The following is a 12,821-nucleotide window of genomic DNA, read 5'->3' as shown; positions in this document are numbered from 1 at the left end:
CAGTCCAAATTTCTTCCTGGACTGTTTCTCCTCTCCTTTTTCTTCGACCACCTCGAACCTGCTCCAGACTGGGATCTGGAAACACCGAGGGTTTGCACCGTTGGGCTGCAGCAGCTGCCCCAGCGCCAGAGGGACTAACAGAGCAAACACCCCCGAAAGAGACTTTCTGATTTTGTCACCTTTTTCAGAGAGGTGTCATCCGGTATTGTTCATTTTGTGTGCTGGGGGATGCTGTGCCTGTTAAATAAACAGGTTCTTTCCACTTCTCGCTGAGGAATTCTTCCCGAACCAGTTAGGGGGAGGGGCCGTGTGGGTTTGCTTTCTGGAGGGGCCCTCCTTTGGAGATTCTCTACCAAATTTGCCCTAAACCAGGACAGGGGGTTATGGAGACAAGATGGAGGAATTAGGGCGTGTCTTGTCCTTCTTCCTTCTTCTTCTTGTCACCCATTTTCTGTAGTGATGTTGGCACTTTGGGATTGGTTCTTGGTGAAGGTGCACTTGCTAACATGGGTGAAAGGTATTGGGAAATAAAGGTAAATATGATATACGTAGTTTTTAGTATAAAAATAGATGATCTCCCAGTGGGAGGTCAGAGTGCCCTTGGCTGCCTTGCTAGTCAGACCTCTGTCGGGCTGGAAGAAAATTTTGTAGATAAGGAATAATAAACAACATCAAGGACTGAAAATCTGAAGAGTCCAGACTCATCTTTTGAAGCGTGGGCTGTCCCAAGGCCATCCTCCGTGTGACCGTGCAGAGACAAACAGCTGGATCAGTCAGTGGTTGCCTTCTTCAATATCACATTCAGTCACTTCATCCTGGCCTCTCTCCTGTCCATGAGTTTCGTACAGAGACCACGTTCTCTGTAACATGAAGCAGAATTCCCAGTCACACAGGAGCCACTGGGCATGCTGCCTCCCCTGAGCTGGCACTCATGGCCAGGAGAGCACAGTTATGCAAAGCAGATAGCCCCAGGGAGAAGGGACATGGGGCAGGATGGGCTCCAGAGCTGAGATCCCAGTGGTCAGCCTTGGCCATTAGCTCTGATCGACTTTCATTCCCCTCCCTGGAACCCCATCCTAAATCCCAGCCTCCCCACCAACATCAGCACAGAGAGTTCCATCTCTGGAAGGGGGGATATGAGGTGGGATATGGTGTCTTCCCTCCACCAGAAAAGGCTGAGCAAGAGTACAAAATACTTCCCATTTCCCCTCCCAGGATTTCTGCTTAGGTAAAGGTTTTCCACTGGGATTTGAAGAACTTGAGTCTAGGTACCCAGCTAGGAAAACTGCTTCAAGGCAGCATCACCAGAGCAGCACTGGCACCCTGCCCTTCACACCCAGGACCTCCTTTGCTCTGAACCCAGGCTCTGGCAAGGATTTGCATCTGGAAGTTTCCCATCAGAAAGCTTTCCCTTCCACAGGCTGCTGCAGGAAAGCTGCTGGCACCTCACAAAGATGCTGATGTGGGGTGAGGGGGTCACTTTGTGGAGAGGGAAGCTGCAGACAGCAGGCCAGACTCTCTCAGAGGTCAGGGGCACCGAGCAGGGGCAGTCACTTTCCCCAGCACCAGCGGAGGGTCTTACTCTGCAGGAAACCATGGATGAAGGAGATCCTCTCTGGCAGGGGCTGCTCCAGCACAGACTCCCCCTCCTTGCTCCTGTGGCTGGAAGAGTGCAAGACTTGCATTAACTCCTTCTGGAGGGATTAGACCAACACTGAGGTTTGTGCAGCAGGGTTTGCTGAGCCAGGGCTGGCTCTGGGGCGCTGCTCTGCCTCCTGCCCCCACACCAGGGCCAGCAGAGCCAGGACCAACCACAGGAGGGGAATCCCCCAGAATCCCCCTGCTGAGCCAGGCAGCCAACACCCCCTGGCACTGCTTCCCATTCTGCCTGCCAGCCCCAGCATCCAGCACAGCACAGGGAGCTTGTGATGGCCCCACTGGCTGGGAAGCACCACAGGGGCCAGTCTGTGCATGCAGCCTCGAGCTTTTCTTGCTGGATTTTGGGAAGCTGAAGCTTCCTCTTGCACTTATTTGCAACTACACTCTTCCTGAGCAGCCACCAGTTCATGGAATATCCTGAGCTGGAGGAGACCCACAAAGGTTATTAAACCCAATGGCTGTTCAGAAACGGCATGCCCAAAACCCACACCAATCATGCTTGATCAGCACTGCTTCAGTACTGCCACTTACTCCCAACGTGCCAAAAACAAGAACCTGGCCTGGGACAGGGGCTGCCACGAGGACTTGCTCCTCCTCACAGACTTCCTCTTGTGCCACCAGGAGCTCTCAGATCAGCCAGCTGCTGTGGCAGCTGCCCTGCTGCCACCCCCCTTTATCAAGCAATGGCCAGGCCTCTTTAGAGAGCACACGCCACCAGGATCCCTGCTAATCCCAGCTGGAGCACAGAGCCAGGAGATTAACCAGGTCTGACTAAATATATCTGTGGTGCAGGCAGCTCCTTCCTCCCCACCCACTGCAGGCAGATCCCTGCTCCAGGCAGGCTCTCCTTACCCTGTGCAGGAGGTAATTATAGAGACAGGCTCCCAGCAAGCCTCCTACTGGAAGGGCTTGAAAGCAATGCACGGCAGCTTCACACCCTCTCCATTTGTTTTTGTCAGCTCCTCAACCACCAGGCTTCGTCCCACCTCTGATGCCCATTATGGCCTGTAGATTTTAGTTGCCCCTTGCTCCCAGGGAACAAACCCAATTCCTGAAGGAGGCATTCCTCCCACCCCTGGCCAGCCATGTCAGGTCCCAGGGCAGAGCACACAGGCTCCATCCTGACCACACCATACTCAGCAGCAGCCTGACATCCCCAGGCCACAGAAGCACCTCATGAGGCAGAAATTGTCATGCTTTACACTGCTTTCCAGATACAAGGCTTCCTCAGGATCCCAAGGCTGCCACTCAGGAAAAGTTGCTGGGTGTTCCCTCACCAGAGCAGCACCAACAGAAATGGATAATCGCCTGTGCAGCTGCAGGAACCCTTGTGCCACTGGCAGCAGCACTCAGGTCTTTTCTACAGCGCCAGGAGTGAACCCAGATGTTAAGTGCCAGATGTGATGACAGGTCTCAAAGGACAGGAACTCTGACCAAAACATTCCCTGGGCAGCTCTGTGGGACCCAGCAGCTCTGCAGGCAGACCCCAGCTGTGCAGTGCCATAGAGGAGATGCAGATCCCAGCATCTCATAGGCCAGAGGAAGAATAAATACCCCAAGACCCCCCACTCCCACCCTGCCCAAGACAGGAGCCCTTAGCTCCTGGGGACTGAGGCCATGGCTCCAGGCACAGCACAGACCCAGCTGTGTGGTCTGAAATGTGCACAGCTCCCCATACTCACATTTTGTGGATAATTCTGATGAAGACACTGCAGTCCTGGAGCTGGGACAGATCATTGACGGGATCAGGACAAACCTTGGTGCTGGTCACCTAGAAACGGTGCGGGACAGTCAGAAACCAAGACAACACTGTGCTGTGCCACTCACCACCTCCAGTCCTGGCAGGGGACAGCAAGACTGGTCTGGAGGTGAAAGTAAATCCACCCCTTTAAATCACCCCTGCCCAGGGAACAGATGAACATGGTCCCCACAGCTCCCCATCTGGGAGTCTGGCACAGGTCCCATTTATCACACTGCTGGAGCCCTCTTCCCTGGAGAGGCTGAGAGACCTGGGGGTGTTCAGCCTGGAGAAAAGAAGGCTCCAGGGAGACCTTAGAGGCCCTGCCAGTGCCTAAAGGGGGTTCAAAAGAGCTGGAGAGGGACTTTGGACAAAAGCCTGGAGTGACAGGACAAGAGGAAATGGCTTCCCACTGATACAGGGCAGGGTTAGATGGGATATTGGGAGGAAATTCTTCCCTGTGAGGGTCGTCCAGAGAAGCCCTTGGCTGCCCTATCCCTTGAAGTGTTCAAGGCTGGACATGGTTTGGAGCAACTGGTCTAGTGAGAGGTCTCCTTGTCCATAGCAGGGCACTCCAGCTGGATGAGTTTAAAAGTCCCTTCTAACCCAAACCATTCTGAGGTTTTTGCTTGGGCACAGCAGTGCTTTGTGAGACAGATGCAACAATGTGACCATGGTCACAGGGGTTTTCAGGTGCAAGGAGAGACAAGAATGTTGACTCCATGTTCAGAAGGCTTGATTTATTATTTTATGATATATATATATTACATTATAACTATACTAAAAAGAAAAAGAAAAGGTTTCCTCAGAAGCTAGCTAAGCTAAGAATAGAATAGAATAGAAAAGAATGATAACAAAGCCAGCTCTCTCGGACTCTGTCTGAGATAGCTCGGTCCTTGATTGGCCATTAATTATAAACATTCAAGATGGCCCCATCAAGAATCCACCTGTTGCATTCCACAGCACCAGATAACCATTGCTTACATTCTTTTTCTGGGGCCTCAGCTTCCCAGAAGGGAAAATCCTAAAGAAAGGATGCCTGGAAAGGCTCGAGATGGCCTTGGGACAGCCCGCGCTCCAAAGGACAAGAAGAGTCTTCAGGTTTTTTCTCGGTCTTCAGTGTTTATTAGTTTTTATCTACAAGATTTTCTCTCGGCCCGACAGAGGTCTGCACAGCACGCCAGCCATGAGCACACTGAGAGCCCCCAGGGCGGTCACTTATCTTTATACCCAAAACTACGTGTAAGATATTTACCTATTTTCCCCAATGCCTTTCACCCTTATTGACAAGCGCACCTTTAGTAAGAACCAATCCCAAAGTGCCACCATCACCACAGAAGACGGAGGCCAAGAAGAAGAAGAAGAAGGACAGGACACGCCCCAATTCCTCCATCTTACTTTTCTAGACCCCCCTGTACTGAAATTCTAAAACCTGTGTTTCACACTATAATTAACCTATCCCTTCACCATTTATCCCCGTGAGATCCTCCCATCCTCATACAGGTGTGTCTCCTGTGCAGAATCAAAGTCCAGCCACCAGACACTTCTGGCAACATTCCAGGACCTCCGAGCCCCCCAAGGGTGGTCTCGGTGACTCTGCACATCAGGAATGATGTGCTGAGATCCTACACGACACAACAACACCTTTGCAGTACAGCTGCTGCCTGCTTCAGGCTCAGCTCCATCTCCCTTGGCAGCTTTCATGACCAGACCAAGCCATTCCAGCATTTCTGGTTGCTCAACAGGAAGGGTGAGCAAGGCTTCTCCTGCAAACACCCACCTGCCCAGCAACAGTAGGAACTGGACTACCCTAGGACCTGCCCCAGCCACAATCCCTCCCTTGACAAGCCCCAGCATCGTGCCCCTCCAGCACAGGAAGGGGAACTTTCCTAATCAAGGAGAGCAGCAACTCTTGTGCCCTGAAGAGACATGGTGGCCAGCCTATCAGGTGCCTGCCCACATCTAAAAACAACAAAAAAGGTAAAGTATAGTAACTAAGTTCCTAAATGATTTAGGCCCAGCACCTAAGGCATTTGTGCCCCCCAAGGAAGGATGTGTCCCTGCATCTGGCCAGCTGTGCAGGAGCAGCCAGCACCCTCCTGCTTCCCCACAAGCTCAGAGTGGGGAGCAATGCTGAGCAGCAGCCAGGTCCACTCCCACAGATTAGGATTCTGACAAGGGGTCAGTGGAAAACTGCTGCTCGGGCTCCTCATTCTCCTGCAGCGCCTACCTCCCTCGCCTCCAAATGTCACTAACATTTCTTGCCCAGCAAGGCAGTGGCCAAGCCATTGAAGAGCTGCCAGCTAGTGAAAGAACCACCTGCTGGGGGCACAGGGAGCTCACAGCTGCATTGGGCGGCAGCAGGGATGAGCTGGGATCACTGCCAGCTCCCCTTCACAGCCACCTTTGCCTCCACGCTGGCTGCCCCCGGTGCCACCCTGGCAGTCTTCCAGGGGAGGGGACTGCTGGGAGCCAAAAAGTCACCCAGATGAGGAGGGGGCTCCTCAGCCTGTATTATTGCACCTGGACACCGGCACCGTGACGGGCCAGGAGCCTGGCTGGGATCTGCAGCTGCTCAGCACAGCACAGCCAACCACGCACGGTGCCTTTGGGGACTACAGAGCTCCCGCTGCCGTCAGTCCAGCTGGGAAGAATGGAGGGAGGACCTGTCCTGCTGAGGATCCCAATTTGGCAAAAACCCAGCTCCTTGTCCCATGGCTGGATCACTCAGCAACTACTGTCCCTCCCCCCGGTGGCACAGCCAAGACTTCTCCCTAAAAATCCACCCAAAGGCACCGGGCAAAGCACTCGAGCAGCACTGGATGCAGACCCTCAGGGGAACCCGTCGAGCTGGGTTTTACCAGAACCAGTCTGCGAACACACTGGTGCCTGGTGTGGGATCTGCACGGGCATGGCCTGGTGACACGGGCCACCCTGAGCACCTGAGACAGCGCCACGACCCTCCGTGAGGACGTGCCATTCGTGATGGCAGGCGGGAAGCGGTCGGGGAACGCCTTGCAGCTGCATCCCCACCGAGAGAAGCTGCAGGGGGGCGGCGGGGACCGGGGAACGAGCTCCGGAGGTGGCGGCGGCCGCGGCGGCATTGTCCTTCCCCTCCTTCCCTGCGCCGCTCCGGTCACAACACGGCGTTACGCAAGCCCGCGCTCCGGAGCTCCCGACGGGCCAATGCGCCGGGGGCTGTCCCAGGCCAAGGAAGCACCCAGGCGGGGAGAGGGAGCCACGGCAGCCCCCGGCACGGACGGGCCCGCAGCAGGCGCGGGGCAGAGGGAAGAGCAGCCGCCGACCCGAGCGCCCGGGTGCTGGCGAGCCTGGCGCGGCACCCGCGGCCCAGGGGGCTGGCGAGGGGTCGGGCCGGGAGCCGTACGCTGGGAGCTGGTGTTAATCTGCCATGAGCGCTGGCAAGCCGGGAAGGGCCGGGGAGCCAGCGGCCACGCACAAAAGAAAAGTTAAGCCTTTCTGCAGCGGGGCTGGCAGGTAGCGGTTCCCCTTCCCGGCCCCACGTCACCGCGGCGGGGCCGCGCTCGTTAAAGGCGCACGGCACAGAAACCTCCGGCGCCTCGCCACGGGGAGGGGAATCGTCCGAGCCCGGACGCGCTCACTGCCGTCACCCTGCCCGAGTCACTCCGGGTGACAGGGTGCCAGTGGGGCCGGCACAGACCCGCTCTCGGCCTCAGCGCAGCTCTGGGAAGCTGGGGCTCGGCAGAGAATGGCCCCCGATGCTCCGTCTCCTTCTAAACCTGAGTGGAGTCGCATGCAGCTGATCCCTGAAAATCTACCCCCGATACGCACACAGATTGAACGGAACCCGGACCCTACGGGTCACCAGCTAGACCAGGGAGGAGTCGGGCGAGGAAGGGACGCTCACCCCTCGTGATGTTCTGGAGACCCTCGGAAGGAATCTCCGCAGCGTCCGGGCTGCCTGAGGAGGCTCAGGGCCGCAGGATGGGCTAGGCTGAGCACGCCACAGGAAGGGCACAAGGAGAAGGTTCTTTCGAACCTGCGCTGGGAATAGCAAAGGAACCCGCGAGGAACGCGGCCGCCGAGTGCCGCTGGCGAAGCCTCCCGAGAAAAGAAGAGCCACACGCCCGCCCTTAGGGAAGGGGACCCGCCGAGGGAACACCGCGTGTCAGCCTTACCCGTACCGTGGCTGGGGAATCGTGTCCGTCTTCATCTCCTGCATCGCTGCCGAGGCTCCAGGTCTAGCCGGGTGCCGATCCCAAACCGCTGATATTCGAAGGATCGCGCCGGCCCGGCCCCGCTGCGGCCCATTGGGCACCGCCGGACCGGGGGCGGACCGCGGGCGGGTCGGGGGCGGCCCGGGCCGGGGCCGGCACACACGGCGGACTGCAGGGGGCACGCTCTGCCCGACACCGCGACACACTGAGCATCCCGTTCCCACAGCACCGAGAGATAAACTGTGTGTCTCAAACATAGATAATCCTGGCTGTTTAGTCTAGGCAGGACTGCTAGTAATAAACAACTGTAGGGAGGCACTGGAAAAACATCCTTGTTGTAGTTCCTGCGCTGTAGGATGTGAGTGTAGAATGAGATTAAGACCAAGTGTGTAATTTAGTAATAAAACTTTCTGATTATTTGCAAAGCCTCTGAGTTTTGACATTCCTTTCGACCATGAGCATTTATGAATCTTAGCTGCTTCCTTCCCCTTAGCTGGGTCGTTATACCTTCTCTGTCCCCTTGTCCTCATGGGACATGATCGAAGAGGTGACAGGGGACAGATAGATGTGTGTACCCCCCACCAGGGCATGGCTCCTGCATCCCTTCCATGCTGTGTCTGACAGAGAAGAGTGGAGACACGCTCTGGATGAACGTGGCATTATCTACTGTGGCAAAAAATAATAGTAATTTTAAAAAACAACCAAACAAAAACAAACAACCAAAATAAAGGTCTAAATGTGTAAAAAGGAGAAGGGATGGTGTTGGAGCCATCAGGCCCCATGCAGAGCATCACATCTGCCTGGCTCTAGCCCATCCATCCTGGTGACCTGACACATGGCGCTGATCCACACCAGGGCCTCCTTGCACCGGCTGTTCCCTTTGTGCTTGTCCCTGTGCAAGGCAGCATCCAGCTGACACAGCCTGCTCCCCACCACACACATCCAACCACGAGAGGGAGAAAGCCTCAAGCAATTCAGGTGGGCTCAACGTGCCAATGATGGGCGCCTTGGCATTTAGTAGGAAAAAGGGTATCTGTCCAAGTTCTGTGGCAGCAGCATGGGGAGGGAAGGGATATAAAGAGAGAAAAAAAAAAAAAAAAAAAGAGGAAAAAAGCAAAAACAACCCAAAGCACTGAAGCAGCAGTGGTGAGGGCAGGTTCAGGGGATGCCAAACTGTACAACCAGTTCTTCTTTGGCGTCGACATGGATCTGTGAGAGCGCACTGGAGGCATAGGCAGCTATCCGGGACACCTGCAGGCACGAAGACATGGCTGTGTCACTGGTGGCTACTGAAACCCCCAGTTATCCCAAAGATAACTGCTGCAGGTTAGCCTCCAGCCCAAATGAGTCCCTAAGCCTGTCCTGGGCTTTGCCCCCACCTCTAACAAGGCCTGAAACCTGACCTAGGCTTTGCCCTCAGCTCTAACAAGTCATGTGTGGTATTCACATGTCCTCTGAACAGAGAGAAGCAGCGAGAGAAGCAGATAAAAGAATGATCAAAACAATTCTTATCTCATTTGCTGCTCCTGTGTTTTTCAACATGTGGAAGGTGCTGGAAGATTATTTACCTGAAGGGATTGCTTGATTGGATTCTGGTGATGGTTTTTTGATTAATTGACCAATTGGATCCATGTGTGGGTATTGGGACTGCCAGCAGACAGGCATGAATTTTCAGTAGTTAGTGAGAAGTATGATGTAGTATAGTATGTATCTCTTTGATATAGTTACAGTATAATATAGTATAATAAAGTAATTAATTAGCCTTTTGATATCATGGAGTTCTGTACATCATTCTTCCCTCTTTCCTGTGTTGGGGGATCCTCATAAATCCAAGGCAAGCTAGGAAGGCATTACCGCTCCCCCAGGACAAGGATGTGTCCCTGGGGAGCATCCCAAGGGCTCAGGTGAGCCCAGCCCTGCTCACCTGCTGCAGGTCTGCAAAGGGGACAGGGTGGCTGGCGAGCACTCGGTGTGGCTGGTTAGTCAGGGATGGCAGCAGTGGCAGCTTCTCCAGTGCGTCAGGTCGGTGCTGAGCATGGCCAGGCGTGTGCTGTGAGGGGAGAGCAGCCAACATCAGTGCCATGCCAAGACATGGGCACATCCAGAAGATGGGTGCTGCACCCCCAGAGGGAGAAAGGGAGAGCAGTGGTGCTGCACTCCCAGCATCCAGCCCTCTTCACTCCCTGCAGCAGGAGGGTGAGGGAGCTTCCAGCTCTCCCACACAGGCACCTGTCAAGCAGAAGCAGCCACATCCAGCCCCCAGCATCTGCCCCAAGGGCTGGGGGAACACAGGAGCCCTTTGTCCTGGGCTCTGCTGCCTGCACTGCCATCAGCCTTCCTCTCAGGGCCTTTCTGGGTCGCTGTGACCCCGAGATTCTTCAAAGTCTCTTTTCCCAGCCCGGGCGCTTGAAGAATGAATCGGAGTTCTTCAGTTCTCGGTCTCAAGGTTGTTTATTGTGTTTTATCTATAAAAAATTTTCTCCTGTCCTGCCAAGGTCCATCCAGCAGGACAGTTCCAGACACTCTGCCTCCCCCAGGGCTGTGTTATGCCTTTATACTAAAAACTATGTATACAATGTTTACAATCACTTTCCAATAGCTATCACCTATGTTAGACAGTGAGCTTCTACTCTAAACCAATCTAAAAGTGCCAACATCACAGCAGATGGAGGCCAAGAAGAAGGAGAAAGGCTGGACACACCCAGTTCCCTCCATCTTGCCTCCTGAACCCGCATACCAAAAACCCCAAAATCTACTTTTCTACCCTGTGATAACTTCACTAATATTCTACTTAAACTGTTGTGGCTTGCTGATCTTCATGTAAGGTTGGTAACTTGCTCCACGGGTCATAATCAAAACCACAGGTGTTCTGGGCTCTGTGCCAGGGCTTCTGAGCCCCCTGGCAGGGGTCTTGGCCATCCTGGACAGCCAGAGGGATGTCCTGGGTTCCCACACCTTCCCTAAGCAGGCTGCACCCTGCTCTCTGGGATGAGGCAACTCTTCTACATGCTGAGTTCACTGCCCCAGGCCAAAACCCCTGGGACCTGCCCAGGGACACACACAGCAGTGAAGGACTGCGGGCATCCCAGGGGAGAAGTGCAGGTCCCACCTGTACTGCCTGGCTCTGCCCAGGTACTCATGCTGTTCCATGCCCTGGGAATCCACTGCTGAGATGTAGGGGGACAGAATATAAGAAAATAAAGATGGTGTAGAAAGTAACCTTACCCCTAAGGAGTTGCAGCTGGGCCAATTATCAAAGATCAGGAACAGGCCTGACTTTAACAGGCCACAGCTGTAAGCAATGAGAAGAAGAGTGCTGTAAAAGAGTGGGGTGGCTGGATGAATAGGGAATTGGCTGCTTTGTGAAGAGGAAAGAGTCAGTGCTCTGAGGAGATGACCATAAGAAACAGCAAGAAGGTGTGAAACTTTTGCGATAAGGAGACAACAGTGTGGACCCCCTACAATAAGATGACAACACTGACACATCGATGATGTTGCTGCAGAGACCTGAGACAGTGCCTCCCACTGGAGCCTCATTGCTCCCCCTGAGTTCCCTCCTCATCGCAGAGCATCCTCTGACCAGGGCACACAAAGTCCAGCACCCCAAGACAAACATCTCAAGGCCCAACTCGCCCGGCCACAACTGTGCCAGGCTGGGCTGGCTGTTCTCCAGGAGGGAAACGCCAGGGGCTGTTTGCCCACAGCTGCCCTGGGGCAGAGGGAGGCAGGCAGAGGCTGCAGGAAGCTGGGGGCTGGTCTGCGCTCTGGGGAGCTTGGCATGCAGCCACCTGGAGATAAAAGGAACCTCTGGGAGGACAATGTCCTTGGCAGATATCCTGAGAGCCCCTGTACCAGGCCCTGGGCTCACAGAGGACCTGGACCCTTGCCCAGGGCCCTGCTGAGCCCCATTGTGTGCACCCCAGAGCAGAGCAGTGCTCAGAGCTGCTGTGGCCCTGCATGCTGGACACACACAGTGGCCACTAGCTCTGCAGTGTCAGGCAGGGGAGCAGAGGGGCCTAGGAGCATCCCAAAGCCCTCCCAGCCAGGCTGGACACAGCCCTCTCCCCACAGTGCCCCTGTGCATTTGAGGAAAAGCCTCCTCAGAAGGGGATGCAGTGCTGCTGCCCCTCCAGCCACCCTCTCCACATCCCCATGGACTCACTTTCCTACCCAAACCCTGGCCTCAGGTTGTGCCAGGGAGGTTTGGGATGGCCCCAGCTTCCTCAGCCTTTTCTTGTAAGAGAGATGCTCTATCCCTTCATCTCTGCAACCTCTGCTGGAGCTGCTCCAGGAGCTCCCTGTCTCTCTTGTCCTGAGGGGCCCAGGACTGGACACAGCACTCCAGAGGTGCCTCACCAGGGCTGAGCAGAGGGGCAGGATTGCTCCCTAACCTGCTGGCAGTGCTGTTCCTAATCATCCCAGGATCCCCACTGGCCTCCTTGGCCACAAGGAAGCTCAGGGATAGTTTGTTCTCCAGCAGGACCCTCAGGTCCTTCTCACAGAGGCTTCTCTTACCTGACCCTTACCTTGGTACCAAATCAACAAGGTTTACCAACACGCTTGTACCTGGAGATTAATCATCTTCTGACAACTAGAATCAGGGATTTTCTACTGCCCACTTACACAAGCAATGATGCTGCTGATTTTTTCCCCTCCTGAACTATACAATATTCAGATAAGCTCAAGCCCCTACTCCTGCATTTGTAGAGGGGCTTTGGAACAGCTGGAGGATATGGAAGAAAACAATAAAAAATAATAAAAACACAAACCCAACCTGTCCTATGACACCCAGTTATCACTACACACAGGCCAATCAACAAACATGCTCTGAACTTTGGCTTATTTCTCAGCTTGAGTTTAAAATCAAACCTAAACCTTTCTTCATGCTGGTCATGCCTTCAGCTCAGCTATAGAAGTTACTCCATTGTCACTTCAAGAGCTAAAACCACATAAGACTTTTAACTTTTTTGTGTGTGTGTCTGTATCTTCCACTCATCCCATCCTCCCCCAGATTTTTTCAGTGCAACTCAGCAACTTTCAGCTACTCAAATGCAGCCCTGCAGTATTTTTGGCAGAGACTAAGATTTCTTGTCATGGTAGACAGACATAAGTTTAAAAAATACAAAAGGCTGTTCTGATTTATTATGTATCATTACTACTTGCATTTCAGAATTAAAACACTTTATCAGTCTGATCCAACTTCATAAATAAATCATAACAAGGCAGTG

At 54.1% G+C, this 12,821-nt stretch overlaps 1 protein-coding gene and 1 long non-coding RNA gene across 3 annotated transcripts; both read right to left on the bottom strand.

Moving 5' to 3' along the window:
- Positions 1-491: 491 nt before the first annotated feature.
- LOC134415249 (uncharacterized) lies at positions 492-7,679 on the bottom strand. Of its 2 annotated transcripts, none has more exons than XR_010026980.1 (4): positions 7,561-7,679; positions 3,342-3,430; positions 1,583-1,662; positions 492-860 (listed from the first exon to the last, which is right to left on the bottom strand). It is a non-coding gene; the product is annotated as an uncharacterized LOC134415249 (long non-coding RNA). The 2 variants fall into 2 exon arrangements; XR_010026979.1 differs by having other exon boundaries at positions 7,555-7,647.
- A 1,023-nt stretch (positions 7,680-8,702) lies between these two features.
- LOC134415248 (ragulator complex protein LAMTOR1-like) lies at positions 8,703-11,282 on the bottom strand. The gene is given in 6 exon segments (XM_063150536.1): positions 8,703-8,844; positions 9,518-9,603; positions 9,606-9,643; positions 10,703-10,757; positions 10,862-10,865; positions 11,072-11,282. Coding segments are annotated over 6 exon segments (414 nt in total). The 5' UTR covers positions 11,210-11,282; the 3' UTR covers positions 8,703-8,751.
- Positions 11,283-12,821: the final 1,539 nt, after the last annotated feature.

Source organism: Melospiza melodia, chromosome 2, assembly GCF_035770615.1.
Source record: "Melospiza melodia melodia isolate bMelMel2 chromosome 2, bMelMel2.pri, whole genome shotgun sequence".
NCBI classification, from domain to species: Eukaryota; Metazoa; Chordata; class Aves; order Passeriformes; family Passerellidae; genus Melospiza; species Melospiza melodia.
Note: the sequence above shows the minus strand (reverse complement) of the source record. Positions and strands in the feature narration are given on the sequence as shown.